The sequence below is a fragment of the Nothoprocta perdicaria genome, unplaced genomic scaffold, assembly GCF_003342845.1.
Source record: "Nothoprocta perdicaria isolate Ctin4 unplaced genomic scaffold, notPer1 scaffold_4, whole genome shotgun sequence".
In the NCBI taxonomy this organism is placed as follows: domain Eukaryota; kingdom Metazoa; phylum Chordata; class Aves; order Tinamiformes; family Tinamidae; genus Nothoprocta; species Nothoprocta perdicaria.
This window is the reverse complement of record NW_020455643.1, coordinates 9,436,919-9,454,302: the sequence shown is the minus strand read 5'-3', so window position 1 is coordinate 9,454,302 and position 17,384 is coordinate 9,436,919. Positions and strand designations below refer to the sequence as shown.

Genomic DNA, 17,384 nt, shown 5'->3' with positions numbered 1-17,384 from the left:
GGCACTGCCGCTCTACGGCCTGGCCAATTAAGCCGCTCTCGATTAGTGCTAATGAGCAGCAGGCGCTCCGTGGTCTGGTCAGGGAGCTGCTCTGCTCGGTGCTGCAGCCCCCTTCCCGGCAGCAGGCTCCATGCAAGGAGAGGGCTCTGGGGCTCCCACCTCCTCTCCGTGGCACAGGGAGATGCAGTGTCACCGTGGGCTTTGTGCCCACGTGTCCTGAGCCCCCACAGACTCATTTCAGGTCAGCTGCAGCCCGCTGATTACTTTGAGGGTGGTGTGGGCAGTGGGACAGCGCAGTGCCTGGTAACACCCCGTGGGCTGTGTGACCCGTGGGGCGGGCAGTGCGGGATGCAGGTGCTCGTACGTAGGTGGCTCCGCACAGTGGTGCCCGTGGGGCAGAGCAGACACGAGGGCAGCCGTCACGTTCTGTCCCCGCGGGCCCCGAGCGTGGTGCGGGTGCTGGCTGAGGCTCCCCGCGGCCCTGCTCGGCGCTCGCCCYGCTGGTACTTCCTTCCCTCGCGTGCAGCGGCTCTTCCGGCTGCGCGGGGCGCTGGGGCGCACGAGCTGGGCGCTGCGCGGCGGCAACGCGGGCACGGGGCCGCGCTGCCGGGAGCTCGGGCACCCAGCAGCTGAGCGCTGAGCTCTGCTCCTGGCGACCAGAGCTGCCCTGTGCCCTTGGAGAGCCAGGGCACGTCCCTCTCCCTGGCACACGAGCCAGGTGTGTTCGGTGGGTCCTGCTCCCCACCCGATCCGGGCTTTGGGCTCCTGCCCCTCAGTGCCAGTGAGATGAGGAGGGCCCTGGATGAGGGGCACCCAGATGGTCCCAGATCTGCCGGGATCCCAGCCTGACCCCCCGTCCTTGCTGTCCGCAGGCCAACGCTGGGAGCAGCCGGAGGTGCAGCCCCGATGGCTGCGCCCATGAAGCCGTGAGCCCGCGTGGCCTCGTGTGCCGCTCCRCGTCCGCRGCGCCGCCGCAGCGCCCGGCCTGGCACCTGCCAGCGGGCCCCCGCAGCGCAGCCACCCCGCAGCAGGTAAGGGGCCTTCGGGGGCCTGTGGGCCGGGGGGAGCCGGGGCCGTCGGGGGAGCATCGGCCTCATGTTTGGGGCRCTGACTTGGAAAGCGGCACCTTCTTGGGGAGGCGTCCCCGGGGACGGTGCCTTGAGCGCTGGGCAGTGCCAAGCCCAGAGCCCTCTCGTGGCAGGGACCTGACGTGGCCTCCTCAGGGCTCTTCCTCCTGCCCCTGCTCCACCTGTGGGCTTGGGGCCGCCCATGACAGGCGCCCTGGTCTTGGGGCTTGGGCGGCCTGCGGTGATGCCGGGGCTGGAGGGGCTTTGCTGGGGTTGCGCTCTGCTGAGCGGGTGCCCACCGTGCCATGATGGGGATACCGGGACGAGCTGCTCGTGCGAGGAGGTCCCGAGCACCTCGTGCTGCCCTGGTCATGGGCTGCACCCCAGCGAGGTGCTTTGTGGCTTGAGGGCTGTATCTGCTTGCTGTGGACGCGGTTTTGGAGGCAGGGAGCAGGGCTGGCACGTGCTTCCTCTCGCCTTCCCGCCAGCTGTTGTCTTGTGCTGCTTCCCTGCCTTTTAATGCAAAAGCAGAGCCCGCTTGTCCCTTGGAATGTCCCAACCTTGCCCTTCGTGGTGAGCAGCGCGTTAGGGGAGCAGAAGGTCTCCCCTCTCCTTGGGCAGCCGTGGGCGCACGTCTCGCCCTGTTGTTTGCCCTTGTCCCTGGGGATGTGTTTTGGGAAGGAGCCTAAAGCGGCAGCCTGGTTCCTGCCGCGACGACAAAGACGGGAAGTGGCTCCAAGTGACTCGAGCCAAAGTGTCCCTGCCCGGCCCTCCGGGGCTGCCTGTGGCTCCTGCTCCAGCTCTGCGGACCCCTCGCCACGGCCGTTTGCTGCAGGCTGATCCAGCGGGCAGAGGGTCCCTGCCGAAAGTGCCGGGAAGCGCAGGATGGGCTCGGCACCCCCCGCGCCAGCTCCCGGGCAGCGCTGCCTGCAGCTCGACATAYGGAGGGGATTTAGCAGAGGAAAGAGGCTTAGGGCGAGGATTGGGGCTGCGTGGAGCTTTGTGAGTGGTGATGCCGCCGCGCTCGGGCAGGAGGGCAGAGGGGTGATCCCTGTCCTGGGGAGGAGGGGGAGGCCCTGGATCCCGGCAGCTGGGATGGGGCTCTGGGAGCCAGGGCCCCGCGGCGCTGTCGCGCAGGAGGGAGTCCTGCCCGCCGCCCTCGCCGGGACCTCAGTGCCACCCCCTGGTCACACATTAACCGCTGCCCRGTGAGGAAGGAGGCTGGAGGTGCAGGGCGGGCAGCTGGGGCTGGCGGAGGGCCGGGAGGAGATGGGGGGCAGCGGGTGCTGCGGCATCTCCATCTGCGGGGCTGCGGCGAGGTGCGCGGGTCTGCCTGGGCTCTCAGGGACTTGCTGAGGTCTGGAGCGGGCACGGGGCCGTGCGGGGGGCTTGGGGACAGTCCCTGGGAGCAGCTGCCTCCAGGCTTGGCTCTGTCCTTTCATCCCTTCCCTGGTCCCTGGCCATGTGGGTCCCCTCCCGTTGCGGTGAGCCGGGGCTGCGCGCGCGCAGGATGCAGCCGCCGGGCCAGGCTGCGCACGTGCCGCGCCGGAGCGGCTGGAGCGGGAATGTGTCACCGCAACTCGGCGCCTTCCCTGCCCCGGGGAGCCGGGCGGGACGAGCTGGCCCAGGCCACGGGCACAGCCAGTGAGGTCACTTCAGCAGCCGGGGAGGTGGCGGCAGGCGCAGGGACCGGCCACATGTGGAGCTGAGCGCGGTGGCCAGCGCCTGGTGAGTGGGGACCCTGCRCCCGGCCGGCCCCTGGGATGGAGCTGAGTGGGGAACCTGACCTGGAGACTGTGCTGCTTCCCAGGGCTCCTCTAATCYGGCAGCTGGGACAGGGGGTGCTGCCTCTTTGGGAAGGGATGCGGGAACTGAGTGTGACGCCGTCTTGCCTGGGGAGGTCTGGACGTCCCTCCTCTCCGCAGAAGGGACGTGTTGTGGTCAGCATGGCCGTGCCCGCCCTGGGGCGGCAGGGGACAGTGCCCCCTGTCCGGGGGGATCCCTGGGCAGGGGGTGCGGGCAGGCCCGCAGGAGCAGGGCGCCATGCCGACCGGGACCGGGACCCTGCGGGTCGGTGTTTGGCTGCGCCGGGGCGCGGTGGATCCCGGGAAGCTTTGCCTGGGTTTGTTTCCCAATCCAACGTTTGGGGGAGCTGCTTGCCCTGGATTTGCGCCGTCTGGCGGGAGCCTGGGGAGGAGCCGGTACACGGAGGGTGACAGTATCCATGGCTGGGGCAGTGGGGACAGCGCTGTCCCCTCCCTGCCGCAGAGACCCCTGCGTGCATCCCACATCATTGCTCTTCGCCTGGCAATGCTGGGGAAGGGCAGCGCAGGCTGGTGCTGCCGGCAGGTCCGCGGTGCCCCGCGGGCGCGYGGCCGGGCGGCAGGAAGGTGGCCGAGCGCGTGCGGCGCAGGACGTGCCGGCGCGGTGACGCCGGCGGGGCGGCCGCTGCTCATCCCGGCTCCGCGCGCCTGAGCTCACCCCTGTGGAATGGCAGGAGGAGGCGCCGAGCGRGGCGGCCCCGCGGCAGGCCCGGGCCGTAGGGTGAAGCTGCCGCCCTGGCAGGGTGGCCTCGGGCTTCGTGGGGCAACGGGGTGTCACATGCAGCCGCCTTCCAGTTTGGCCCTCTTGGATGGGGGACACGGCCGGGTTGCGTTGGGGTTTTGCGGGATGCGTGGGGCAGAGGTGAGGGCACCTTGGCATTTGAGGGTGTCCTTGACAGGGGGCACCCCATGCAGAGGAGCAGCCTGCAGCTCAGCACCCTCCTGGGAGCCTCTTCCCTCCCATCCTTGCTGGGGCTGGCGATGGGTTCCCTGTCCAGGGCTATGGCTTCTCAGTGCCACCCAGTCCTGCTGGGGGGCAGTGACAGGTTTCCTGCCCGAGGTTTGGGTTTCTCAGTGCCGTCCCCGGTCCAGCTCAGCCGGGGGGTACCCAGTGCCCCCAGGGCAGTGCCCTGCAGGGGTCTGGGTGACCCCAAACACTCGCTGTGGGGTAAAAGGAACAGATTGACCAGGGTGAATCCCCCCAGAGAACCCCCCAAGCCCATCCGAGTGCCTGGGGAGCCCCYCCGCGCGGCGGCTCCCGCGCCAGCGCTGGCTCTGCAGTCGGGTCTCTGTGGAGCAGCCATCTTCCCGGCGCATCCCATCCCCCTGTGCCGGCGCGGCCGTGCAGGGATGCTCCAGCCCGCCTGTGCATGGGGGCTGCAGCCCCCGAGCCCCCCTGCCCCCTCCGCGCGGGCCCCCTGCCCCAGAGGAGGAGGAGGGGGCTGCTGCCTCCCGCCCGCCCCGCGTTGCCGCAGAGCCCCTGGCTGCAGCGCGATGCTCCCCCCCGCGGCTCCCAGCCCCGCATCCCGGCCGCGGGGTAGCCAGGAGGCCGGGATGCCGTGGCCCCTCCGTGCCGGGTGGGCGCTGGGGGGCGAGCGCAGGCCCCCCCGCGGCCGCCCCCTCCCCGCTGCGGCGCCCGGCTCCTCGGCATCCATCCCCCCGCCTTCGCCTGCATCACCGTCGCGGTCACCTTCACCCTCTCGCTGCTTTCCGGAACTGCAGCAACTTTCTGCCATGTGATCCCGCGCCCGGCTCCAGCCCTCGCCACCCGCGGGCATCTCCGCGCCCCCGCTCGCCGCCGCCATCCACGCGGCCATGGGCGACCGAGGCGACTACCAGCGGCTGAGCGGCGCCGAGGACGAGGAGGAGCCGCGGCCCGCGCTGCCCCACAGCCTCTCGGAYGGCGACGGGCAGCGGATGCTGCGCAGGGGCAGCGCGCGCCCCGGGCCGTCCCCGCGCCACCACGGCGGCCCGCGCCGGCGGGTCAGTGCTGGGGGCAGGGGGCAACTGGGGGGGACCCGCTGGGCTCTGCTTGTCCCTCCGGGGAGGGCACGGTGGTGCCTGCACCAGGGGGGTGGCTGGTGATGGGGAGGGGGTGTCACGGTGCTGCGTCTCCCTGCATGGTGTCACCCTCCCCGGTGCTCGCGGGGACCCTGCGCTGGGCGCCTGGGGCTCTGTGTGTGCAGCTGCTCTGCATCCCGGGCTGGGAGCCAGGAGAGCCGGGTGCTGCCCTGCTGCTGCTGTCACCTCTGTTGTGCTGGGGAAACTGAGGCACGGGGCGGGTGAGGGGTGATGCTGCCCGATGGCCCTGGTGCCAGCCARCGGCTCCTGCCCTCCCCTTGCCCTTGCACGAGCTGGTGCCCACTTGCTTGCAGCGTGGTGTCCAGCAGCCGCTGCGCCGGCTGCCCTTGGCTGTGGCATCCGCACAGGGAGCCCGGCCCTCGCTCCCCCTTGCTGCCATGTGGACCCTGTGTTCAGGGCTGGCACTGTGCCCAGGGACACGGCGCCGCTGTGGGGCAGCCCTAGGGAAGGGGGAGCAGATGGGATCCTGTGCCCTGGGTGTCAGAAGGGATAAGAAGGATGGAGTGCAGGGCCACGGCGTCCCCCCGGGGCACCCTGTGCTGCATCTCCTGGCAGTGGGGGCAGCTGGGCGCAGCTGCAGCGAGGAGGAGGAGGAGGATGCGGGTGCCTGGGTGCAGCTGCCCACGTGCGCTCACGTTCGGTGCCTCAACCTCCCCTCTGGGTGTGCGGGGTGGATGGGGCTGCCCCCTCTTGCAAACGGGCCCCTGGCAGGGGCAGCTCCTGCAGGGAGAGGAGGGCTGTGTCCCCATGTCACGATCCCCAGGAGGGGAGGCAGAGGAGGTGGATTAGTGCATGGATGGATGGATGGATGCGTTGGGAGGCTGATGGCAGTTGCACAGGGAGCACCCAGGAGGGCGCCCCAGCGTTGTGGGTGCACACGGGGGTGCTGAGGTGCTGCCCTGAGTGGGACTGGGGCGGATGATGCTGGGGGCTGCATGCCCAGGTGCCAGTGCGTCGGTGGGGCGGGAGCGACGTGCGGCAGTGCGCAGCCGGGGGCGCCTCGGGGGCGTTTGCGAGGGCAGCGCGGCCGGGGGCGCGTTCCCGGGCCCGTGTGCCTGTGCACGTGCGCGCCCGCACGGCCGCCGCGGGAGCTGGCGGGTGCCGCCGGCGGTGGGGTTGGCTGCGGTTGTGCACGTGCCGGGGTGCGCGCAGGGCACGGGGGCTGCAGCGCTCGGTGTGTGTGTGGTCCCGGGGCGCACGGGAGGGCCATGGGGACCTGCCCGGCGCTGCAGGTGGGGTACCTGGGGGTGCGACCCCATGCCCCATAGCCCACCAGGCACTGTGGGCGCTGCGCCGGTGCCCGACAGTGCAGGCACTGAGCTGAGCTCGGGCAGGCGCAGGACCTGGCCCAGCATTGAGCCAAGGTGCAGGTTGTGCCCYGATGCGAGGGGTATGTGGGGAGCACCCGCTGGATGCAGCACTGGGACCCATAGGAGGGATCCCACGCTGTGGGCGAGGGGGGACCCTGGCTCTGCGCGGGGAAGCGCCCACGTCCCTGGTGTCTCCCGGCTCGCGCAGGGGAAGAGCTGGCGCGTGGCAGCGGTTGGTGCCGAGGGCACCRTGCCCAGGCGTCCCCAGTCAATGGGGCCCTTGTGCTGGGGCCGGGGATCCCAGCGGTGGCTCCTCCTGGTGCTCGTGCCCTGTGCAGAGGAGGGAGGGCGCGGGGCAGGGCGGGCAGCAGGATGCAGCAGGGAGCAGGGCCAAGGGAGGAGCAGGGGGTGCTGTGGGGTGCAGGCCGTGTCCCACCCCGGGCTCCTCGCCACCCGCGGGGCCTTGGCACGGAGCTCGCTGTGGGGAGGGGGGCCGCGGCCGCGGCAGGAGGGCGCCGCGGGTCCTTCCTCTCTCACGCCGCGCGCTGCCGGTCCGGCCAGCTGTTCTCCCGGGGGAGCCCGCGGGCGGACAACRGAGCCGTGTTCGGGAGCCAGCGCTTGGCCCCGGCCCCGCGGCCGGCCCCCCGCCGAGGGGAGCCGGCCCCACGGCACCGGCAGCTGTGAGGGGCCTGGCTCCCGCCCCCCCAGCTGTGGGGGGGCACCGGGGGCCCTGGCAGCGGCTCAGACGAGGGCTTTGAGCCGCGCGGGGGGCAGCGGCACCGCGGCTCCCGCTGCGCCCGCTCCTYCGCGAGCGGATGCTGCCGCTGTCGCCGTGCCCGTCCCCGTGGCGTCCGGCCCCGTCGCACCTCCGCTTAGGAGCCTGCCAAGCCGCGCGGGAGCCAAGGGCCGGATGTGCCGCCCTCCTTGCTTAATAGGGTAAACTGAGGCTCGGCAGCTTTTCCCAAGGCCAAGAGCGAGTTTCCATGGAAATGGGCCCCGGGAGCCCAGTCTCCCAGGCAGTGCAGCTGCCGGAGCGAGATCCCGCCGAACAAGAGAGAAAGCAGCACATTGATCCCAGGCCAGCCCCCTGGGCTCGGATCCCAGCGCGGTGCGAGCGCCGGGCCAGCGCGCAGCTAAAATAAACCCTCCTGGGCAGGGCTGCGCTGGCAGCTGGGCCGGCTGGGGCATCGATCCCCCGCGCTGGCCCGGCCGTGCCGAGGGGGGAGCCGCCTCGGAAGGGGACCGGCCGGGAACGCGCCGGAGCCGCCGGGCCCTGGCTCCCGAGCGGGAGGCCCACAGGAAGCGGGCGGCTCTGCAGCCCGCGGTTAGAGCTGACCTCTTGGCCACCGATCAGAAAGGCTGCGCGGCGACGAGCGCGGCGGCCCGGCCGCGCGACGGGCACCGAGCCCCGCGCAGGGCTTGCCGATCGCCCCGGCCGCACCGCCTGCGGCAAGGGGACGGCAGGACGGACGGGAAGGAGAGGCTCGGCCGCGCGACGGAAGGAGGGGGACCGTGACGGGCAGCGTCCTGGCCGCCGGCACCCGCGCGGCCCTGGGGATGCCGCGGGGGCCCGCGCTGCGCTGAGCGCTCCCCGCGCCGGGAGCCGCGCACGGGCGAGGAGGAGGAGGACGTTGATAGCGTCCCGGATCTGTCCCGAGACACCGGGGCCGGCGGCGCCTGGGCAGGGTCCCGGGCGGAGGCTGAGCAGGATGCGCCGCTTTGAGACGCTGCGCCGTTCCTTCCCGTTCCTGGCCCGCTTCCGCGTCTACCGGGTAAGTGCCGGCCCGGTGCCCCCATGGGGACCGCGGCGCTGTCCCCCCTGCCCTGCGCGGTCCCGGTGCCGCCCGACCCCTCTGCCCCGGCCGGCGCTGGGGCCGGCGGCTCCGCTCCGCTCACCCCGGCTGCCCCGGCAGCTTGCGGCACCCTCTGTATTTTCAGCCTGTAAGTGGCGGCATCGCCGCCGGGACCCGTGAGCACCGCGAGGGCGGCAAGGGGAGCGCGGCCACGTCGGCTCCCGGGGGAGAGCGCGGAGGTGGCTGCGTCCCGCTCCATCTGCCGCGAGGTCTCAGTCTCTGCCCCGGCTGTTGGAGGTGGAAGGCAAAGCGCAGTGTCCCTTGTCCCTTCCCAGGAAGGTGGCGATCTCAGCTGGAGGAGACAGGGAGAAGGAGGACCGGGAGATGGGCAGGGATGCGGAGTGGCACGGGACGTGTCTGGGGTGTGCGGAGAGCTCAAGGATGAAGCTGGGCCCTGTCTGGCAYGGGGTGGTGCTGGGCAGAGAGCGGCCTGGGGTGAGCACAGCTGGGCAGAGTGCCCAAACCCTGGCGAATGCAGTGCCGGGTTGGGTGCCCCTTGCCCATGCATGATGCCAGGGCCCGCGTACGGGGCTGCCCCATAYGGGGTGCCCCTTGTACGTATGTGGTGCCAGGCCCAGGGTGCTTCTTGGGCACGCTTGGTGCCTGGGCAGGCAGYGCCTCTTGGTTGGGGTGACGTGTCCAGGCTGCAGTGACCGCCGTCTATGTCCATCCCATACCCCGAGGCTGTGCCACCTTCTCCATCCCTGGTATTACTGCCCTGGAATGGGAGCAGGCAGGATGGGCTGCAGTTTTAACGGGGCTATGGRTACAACAGGGCAGAGCTGGACTATTTATTCTTCCCTGGGGGTCTTGCCAGTGAGGAGAAGAGCCCACATCACGCCAGCACGCCGGGGTGCTGGGAACAGGCTCTGCACTGTGGGCATCTCTGCCCGTGGGGACAGGACAGGCCCTTGGGGACGGGGCGACGTGGTGACGCGGGGCGCTCTCCCTGCAGAAGCTGAGCTGTAGCATGCAGTCGGAGGAGGGCACGGACTGGCTGCTGGAGCTGCTCACCGAGCTGCAGCTGCAGCAGTACTTCCTGCGCATCCGGGACGAGCTGAACGTCACCCGCCTCTCCCACTTCGAGTACGTCAAAAATGAGGACCTGGAGAAGATTGGCATGGGCCGCCCCGGTGCGTATGTCCCCCCCAAAGCTCTCCCCACGCGCCTGCCCGGCTGCACGGTCACCCCAGCCGGGTGACGAGTCCCGGTGTCCCGGCAGGCCAGCGGCGGCTGTGGGAGGCTGTGAAGCGGAGGAAAGCCATGTGCAAGCGCAAGTCGTGGATGAGCAAGGTAGGGCTGGGACAGGGGCACCCCGGGCAGGGGTGATGGGGAGACTGCGGAGCAGGAGGAGCTTGGTGCCCTATGAGGGGAGCTGGGATCCCGCTCCTCAGCCCTAACACRGGGTACATGGGTGTGATTAGCTCCCTGTCTTCCTCTTGCTGATGGTTCCCTTGGTCTTCTGTGGGTGCCCAGCTCTGCCCCTGCCTCGAGTGCCATGGAGCAAAGGGCCAGCCCTGTCCCCAGAGAGGTGGCAGGGAGAGAGGCACGAGTCCCCAGCATGTGTCCTTCCTTCTGTGTGACCCTGGTGGCCCCATGTGAGCTCTGGGGTAACTTCCCAGCTCAAGGCAGCGCTGCCGCCCCGGCACGCAGGAAATTCATTCCCTTTGCATGATCTGCCTCTTTTCCAGGAAACTATTTCAGAGCTAATTAGCAACAGAGCCCACATYTCGGCCCAGCCAGCTTTCCGGGCAGCATCTCCCTTGTCCTGCCCACCGGCCGCCACACGGCAGGGCCGAGCTGGCTCGGTCCCCAGGGACTGGCACTGCCAGCACCCTGCCTGTCCCCTGCACCGGACCAGGRCACCTCAGGGCAGAAGACCCCAAGATACCTCTGACACTGAATCCTCCCGCCTCGCGATTTTTCCCTCTTGTTGTCCCACGTAAAAGCAGCGATGCTGCCMCCTCCGCGCCCCGGGCATCTCCACCTTGCCCCCGCAGAACCCTGCGCCTGCCAGCTGGGCGCTCGTGCCTGGCCTCTCCCTTTCGTGACTCACCCGGGCCGAGCCGTGGCCGGGATGGGCTTTTAATAGAAGGCGACTCAGCCCAGTGCAGGGCAGAGAAATGCCACCTCCCACCGCAGCCACATGCCTGGCCTGGCCCCCGCACRGCCGCCCCAGCCGCCAGCCCGCGGTGGGCTCCAGGGCTGGGGAGAGCCTCCGTGGCCCTGTGGCACAAGCTCTGGTCCTGCCAGGCCCCCTGAGAGGCTGCTGGTGGGGCAGGAAGGCAGTGAGCCCATCCCCGTCCCCTCTGGGCTGGTGAGRCAGGGTGGGTGATAGGGCCAAGGGGCTGGTGTTGGGATGGCAGAGCGTGCTGCACAGCCCGTGCTGCTGTGGGGATTTCTCACCCTGCTCAGCACAAGCTGGAGGCTTCTCCCAGCTTGGTGCCCATCCCACGGCTACAGTCTGGTGACGAGTGTTTGGTAGCCCTGGGCTCCCAGGGACCTGCTCCCATCCATGGGAGCACATGCAATGAGAGGCACAGTCCCAAGGCTGCTGTTTCCCCCAGCCCATCCTGCACTGCAGCTCACCATGCAGCAGAGAGGCCTGCTAGCAGCCCTGGGCAAGCAGCAGATGGGGAGGTTTTGTCGCTAGGTTTCAGAGTCCACAGCCTGGGCRGGCTGTTCTGCTCCCTTGCAGAACCACAGAGGCAGATGGGTGGCCTGCCTGCATGCCATGGTAGCCCGGCCCCAAAGGAGCGTGCATGGCTCTTGCTACTAGAGAGGGGGGAAACTGAGGCAGRCTCTGCTGCTGCCAATCCCTGCGCTGTGGGTGGGAGGATCTGGGTACCTCTGCACCTGCATCTCACAGGCATCCACCCCCCCCAGGTGTTCAGCGGGAAGCGCCCCGAGTCGGAGCTGCCGCCCCAGCCCCAGAGCACCTTCCGCAAGCCCCCGACGCCGCCGCCGCTGGAAGCCAGCGGCCAGCACTCCYTGACCTGCCTCATCAGGGAGAGGGACCTCTCGCTCTTCGAGAAGCTGGGCGACGGCTCCTTCGGCGTCGTGCGCCGCGGCGAGTGGTGCACGCCAGCCGGCAAGACGGTGAGGGGCTGCGGCAGAGCCCTGTGACGCTGCTTGCGGCGGGGGAGGCGGGTCTGGGACCACCCGTGCTCCACATGAGGGTGTGTGGAGGAGCGCAGTTTGGGAGACCCCTGGGAATGTGTCTGCCGCACGTTGTGACTCAGCCCTGCTTGGCCCTTAGCTCAACGTGGCGGTGAAATGTCTCAAGACGGATGTGCTGAGCCAGCCGGAGGTGCTGGACGACTTCATCCGYGAGGTGAACGCCATGCACTCCCTGGATCACAAGAACCTCATCCGGCTCTACGGTGTGGTGCTCTCCCACCCCATGAAGATGGTGAGTCTGGGGTTCCGGCAAGAAGAGTAGTTGGGCTCCCACCCCTGGGAATAGGGCTGACCTTGACCCCTACATACACCTGAGCCATGACTGCCCTGCTGCACCCTGGGGCTCTTGCCTCATCATTGCTGGCCCCCAGTGCAGTGATCACCAGCCGTGGGGCAAACTGAGCCGTGGGGCAAACAGGCTCTRTATCCTCCTGGGCCCTCCCCAGAGATTGCCGTGCCAGGTGCCTGAGCGGGCTGGAAAACAGTATGAACTGGGATGCTCCTAGGTMTAACCCACCTGTCTTCTCCTCCACATGGCCCAGGTGACGGAGCTGGCCCCACTGGGCTCTCTTCTGGATCGTCTGCGAAAGAACCAGGGCCATTTCCTCATCTCCACGCTGTGCCAGTATGCCATCCAGGTGGCCAAGGGCATGGCCTACCTGGAGTCCAAACGCTTCATCCATCGTGACCTGGCTGCCCGCAACATCCTGCTGGCCTCCAACGAGCTGGTCAAGATCGGGGACTTCGGCCTCATGCGGGCCCTGCCCAAAAATGACGACCACTATGTGATGCAGGAGCACCGCAAGGTGCCCTTTGCCTGGTGAGCCTGAGCCAGGGGCCCCTGAGGGCATCATCCCGGAGTTCCTAGTGCCTTGTGGGGAGAGCTGGGGGTGCCGTTCCCAGCCCCTCTTGTTACCTGTCTGCTTCCCGGGCAGGTGTGCTCCTGAGAGCCTGAAGACGCGCACCTTCTCCCACGCCAGCGACACCTGGATGTTTGGGGTGACCCTCTGGGAGATGTTCACCTATGGCCAGGAGCCCTGGATCGGCCTCAAYGGCAGCCAGGTGGGCAGCGTGGTGGGTGCTCCCACCCCCATGGACACGGCAGCGCTGAGCCTTGTGCAGGCAGGGCAGTGGRGGGACACGTCAGGGTCTGGGCTGCTCCTCTCCTCCCAAGCCCTCCAGGATCTGCCACCTCAGCAGGCCCTGCCACAGTGCAGGCCCCAGCAAGGGCTCGGGATGCTCTTTGGCATCATCACCACCCTCTTTGGCACACAGTTGACGGTTCTGCTTGCCCCACAGATCCTGCACAAAATAGACAAGGAGGGGGAGCGGCTGCCGCGGCCCGAGGACTGTCCCCAGGACGTCTACAATGTCATGCTGCAGTGCTGGGCGCACAAGCCCGAGGACCGGCCCACCTTCGTGGCCCTGCGGGACTTCCTGGTCGAGGTAGGTGGGCAGGGAGGCATTCGGGGAGCATCCCCAGGGAGAGGTACTAGGGACCACCTCCCACCAGTGTCGCCCAAGCGTGGGCAGAGATAAGGGTGACATCAAGCTGCAAGGCAATACACATGGGTGCAGGCCACGAGCTGGGGTGGTGACTCTCCAACCCCTTGCTAGGGCTCCTGTGCCCCACATGCCCTTGGTCTCAGGGCTGGGGCTTGGTCTCCAAGCAGGGGTCCTGGGGGGCAGCGTCCCACATCTCGGCTCTGCTCTCCCTGCCAGGCCCAGCCCACTGACATGCGGGCCCTGCAGGACTTCGAGGAGCCCGACAAGCTGCGCATCGAGATGAACGATATCATCACCGTCATCGAGGGCAGGTATTGTCTGCGGGGGACCCCTGCCCGCCCCCCTGCCCTGCGCAGATCCGCCCCTCACAGCAGGAACTGGTGCCAGCCAGCATGGGGATGGGAACAGGGGATCTCAAAAATGGATGTCGGGGGCCACGGGCACTGGCAGAGCTGTGGGAAGTGGAGACATAGGCTGGGTTAGGGGTTTTGCCCCTCATCGGGCACACCTGGGCACGCAGCCCACAGGCAGAGCCCGGCAGAGCTGCCTGGTGCCCTGCCAGGTTTGCACGTTCCCCGGCGCGGCGCTGCCAGGATGGTGCTGGCAGGGGGMCGGGGCCGGTGCAGGGGCCATGGCCCTGCCCGTGGTGCCCGGGTTCCCCTTGCCGTCCACCCGCCGTGAGTCAGGCTGGCGTGCGCGCGTGGGCTCGCCCCGGCCTTGCCCGGGAACACGCCTGCCAGGSCAGCCACGCACCCGGTGCCGCTCCCTGCTGATAGCGCGGGGACGTCACCGTCACCCGCCCGGGGACACCCATGCCGCGACCGCCCGGCTCCTGTCCCTCTCCGTTCGCTCTCGGCTCCTCCAGCCCTGCTGGGCAGCCCAGGGCAGAGCCCACCCTCCATGGCCCTGCGGCTCCACAGGGTCCTGCAGCCCCTCAGCTCCAGGCTGGGCTGTGGATCCCCACTGCCAGAGTGTCACCTCAGCCTGAAGGTCCCTGTCCCCTTAGCCATATTGCACCGCTGGGGGATGGAGAGGGGAGCAGTGTGGTGGGGATGCCAGGTACCCCAGGATTCAAAGTCCCTCCATGCCTTGAGGGACCGGGTGCCCAGGTGTCCTGTAGCCCCGGCAGGTCTCAGGGGCTGAGAGAGAAGAAAAGACATTTTCCTTCCTCCTTTCCCTCTCCCCCATCCCCTGGGGCAGGATCCCTGCCTTTAGTCAGAGCCGGGAGGTGAATCAGGCCGGAATTGTGTGGCTGCAGGGACCAGCTTTCTCCTGGGCCCCCGATGACTCTTGCCCAGGGTCTGGCAGGGTAATCGCCGTCAGGGGAGGGGAAGGGAAGGGAAGCGCCGCGGCGGGCGAGGGAGGGAAGCAGAGGCGGAGGGCGGGCGGCCGCGGCGCCGGCTGAACCAGTGCGCACACATCGTCCCCGTTGCATCACGGGCTGCGCTCGGCGCCCTGCCCCTGCCCTGCGCAGCCCGCACACGCGGGCGACGCTCGCGCGCCCGCCGCGCCGCTGCCGCCGGAGCCAGGTGACACCGGGAACGGAGCGGGGGGCTGGTGTGGGGCACYAGGGCCAGGCGGGTTTGCCGGGGGCTGCCATGGGGCCGGGCGCGCTGGAGCCGTGGGTGGGTGCGCGCCGGCTCCTTGCTGTCTGCCAGCCCGCCCGCCGGCGCGCCGCAGAGCCGCCCTGCCCCAGCTTCCCCGGGGAGCGGGGACGCTTGGTGTCCCCTGCAGCTGGGTCGAGACCGTTGTCCCAGGGGAGAGCTGGGGCGCGGGCACCTCTGCGGGGTGCTGGTTGTGACGGACGCGGGGCCGGGTCCTGCAGTCAGGACGCAGCCGGGGTGCTAGATGTTCCTGGGATTGCGGCCGCGGGCACCGCAGCGGGGAGCGGGCAGGAGCGCCGCGCGGTGCCTCCCGAGCTCCGGGGACACACCGGGCACATCGGGAAGGAGAGCAGCTCCTGATCCCTGCCTTTGCGCCCTCCCGTGCCTCAGTTTCCCCAGGAGGAAGGCGCCGGAGCAGCGGCAGCTCCCTGCAGCGGGGAGCTGGCGGGGGCGGTAAGACTGGCGGGGGGCTCCTGCGAGGGGCCGGATGGCGAAGCTGCCTGGGGCACCGTAAACACCCCCCGCCCCTTTCAAGCCCCTGCGTGTCGATAGAGCCGCGCTGGGCGTGCGTACGTGTGTGTGGGCAGGGGAAGGGGCCCCCGGCTCTGCGCTGGGGAGGACCTACCTGAAAGCCCTGTGGACCCGGCGCCGCCTCCGGCAGAGCTTTCGTGGCGCTCTGCACCCGCGGTGCCAGGCGGCCCCAGGGCCCGGSATGAGGCACCAGGCGCCGTGAGGGGGTTTGTGCCAGGGGGACTCATCCCCCCAAAATCCTCTGGATGGATGGGGCTGGTAAGTGGAGGGGCCGGCTCAGCCGGCGCATCTCTGCGGCACAGATGGAGCACAGCCGGGAGCAGGGAGCAAGCGGAGGGGACCTCCCAGGAAGGGAAAACCAGCTCCCGGGCGGCAGCCCCGGTGCTGCGGGCGAGGGAGGGTGCCCAGAGCGGCTCTGCCCCGGCCCCCGTCGCCTCGCCGAGGGGTCCCAGCGCTGAGTAATGCGCCTGGCTGGCTGTGAGCGGGAAGGTAAACAGGAAAAGGGCTGAGCTAGTGGCCGCGGGTGAGTCACAGGTGACTCCAGGAAACCGCGGGCCGTGCCAACCTCGCCGGGCTGGCACCGTGCGCAGCCTCGGCGCTGCCYGCGGTCCCTGCCCGCCGGCGGCTCTGTGCGAGGTAGGGGACCCCGCAGCCCCAGCTGCCCCGCACGGCAGCCCTGTGGGGACCGCTGGGGTCCACAGYGGTGCCCAGCGGCTCGGACCCACACAGGGCCGCGGGGGGCAGGAAGGGCAATGGCCTGGCGGGCGCAAGCCGGGAACTTTGTCCCCCACCGCCCACATCCCCGGCTGCTGCCCGCCTGGCACCCGGGGCTGCGCGCAGGGAGGCAGAGCAGGGTGCCGGGGCCTGCACCGGGTGCGCTCGGGATCCCCAGAGAGCCCCGGGGATCCCTGCACCCGGGCTCCCCTCCTGGCCCCGGTGCCCTTGGGTGAGTCACAGTGCCGCCTCCTGTGTCCCTGGGGCAGGGCGCGCGTCCCCCCGCCCCGCCACCGCGGGCTTTTCGCCCTCCCTTCCCGCCCTCCGTAACCAGGTCCTTTTTATTCCTTAGGGCCGAGAATTACTGGTGGCGGGGTCAGAATAAGCGGACACTAAAAGTGGGCCAGTTCCCCCGAAACACGGTGACCTCGGTGGCGGGGCTCTCAGCCCACGACATCAGCCAGCCGCTTAAAAACAGCTTCATCCACACAGGCCATGGAGACACCAACCCGCAGCAGTGCTGGGGGTTTCCCGATAAAATTGATGAGTAAGAAACTTTCTGTCTTCTCTGCACCCCCCTGCCTGCCCCTGCCTTCCCGCCTGGCGCGGGAGCGCTCCGCAGCRCGGCCTTGCCCCCTCCGAACGCCTCCTCATCCTCGCTCGGGAGCATCGCTCTGTGCGGGGTCCCTGCGGCTTCACTAACTCCCTCGTCTCTTCTCACTAACGGGGCCGGGTGCTGCATGGTGGGGATGCGCGGAGGCCGTGGGGCTGCACTGGAGCGGGGCAGTTCTGCCGTCCCTGGGGAGAAGGTGACGTGTTGGGCAAGCGCTGGGTTTGGCCGTGCCGGGAGAGCATCTTCTCCCGGCCCCAGAGCTGCCCTCCGCTTCCCAGCGCTGCCCCTGCCCCRTGGTAGCCCCAAAACAGGGTGCCCAGGGCTGGATCCAGCGCTCTTGGGGTATATTAGGCCTCCTAACCAGACTCCTTATGTAATGTGCACGGAGGGGAGCTGGAGTGCAAGCTGGCCACATGCTTTTAATCACGTGTGTCCTTGTAAAAAGCAAAAAGGAAAAAAAAGGAGGAAAAAAAAAAAGGCAGAAAGAACCTCTCTTTTCCCCATGCTGCAGCAGAAGAGAGGAGCGCAGCTGGGTCTGTAACRGGAGAGGCAGGAAAGGGCAGGACTGGGGGGATCCAGGGAGGGTTTCTAGGCTGGAGGGCTCCCTGTGGGACTGGGCATCGTGTCCAAATGGGGGCACCAGGAGCCCGTCTCGGTGCTCGCTGGCGGTGCTGAGCGTGGCTGCCCCGCGTGCAGCTGGGCCGGGGCGCGTGGGCTCGGTGCGGGGGGCGCAGCGGGTCTCTGCCTGCATGGGGTTTGGTGTAGGAGGTGCTCTGGGGGCGGGGAAATGCGATTTCAAAGCCTGGAAAGACCCTGCTGGTTAGAGGCAGCACCTCCACCTGCCTCAGAGGGCCGCTTCGCTCCCCGATCCCCTTTGGGGTCCCTGGGGGGGTCCCTCCAGCTCTGCCAGTGCCCTTGGTCCCGATGGCTCTGCCTGGCTGGGCGCCCTGCGCCGCGGCGGTGCCGGTGGCCCCGGGCGCGCCGGAGGAGCCTCGTGCCCTGGCAGGCCTCCCCGCGCCCCGCTGCGTGGGCACGGGCCCTGGGTACGTGCCGTCCGGGCCGCAGAGAACGCACCGAGCTCGGCACACGCCCAGGCCTGGG

General features: G+C 69.5%; 1 protein-coding gene across 5 annotated transcripts in view; it reads left to right on the top strand.

The window, feature by feature from the left end:
* The first annotated feature begins 4,826 nt into the window (after positions 1-4,826).
* The window catches only part of TNK2 (tyrosine kinase non receptor 2), a 17,489-nt gene continuing 4,931 nt past the window's right edge, over positions 4,827-17,384 (top strand). For 2 of the 5 annotated variants that reach the window (XM_026045373.1, XM_026045372.1), the window contains exons 1-10: positions 7,920-8,054; positions 9,091-9,268; positions 9,358-9,428; positions 11,022-11,234; positions 11,395-11,547; positions 11,858-12,135; positions 12,251-12,377; positions 12,615-12,761; positions 13,038-13,132; positions 16,023-16,217. In XM_026045373.1, coding sequence (XP_025901158.1) covers positions 7,992-8,054; positions 9,091-9,268; positions 9,358-9,428; positions 11,022-11,234; positions 11,395-11,547; positions 11,858-12,135; positions 12,251-12,377; positions 12,615-12,761; positions 13,038-13,132; positions 16,023-16,217 — 1,520 coding nt within the window. In that variant the 5' untranslated portion in view covers positions 7,920-7,991. Of the gene's footprint in view, positions 4,874-7,919; positions 8,055-9,090; positions 9,269-9,357; positions 9,429-11,021; positions 11,235-11,394; positions 11,548-11,857; positions 12,136-12,250; positions 12,378-12,614; positions 12,762-13,037; positions 13,133-16,022; positions 16,218-17,384 lie in introns of those variants that run through there. The other 3 variants (XM_026045377.1, XM_026045374.1, XM_026045376.1) reach the window with 3 other exon arrangements.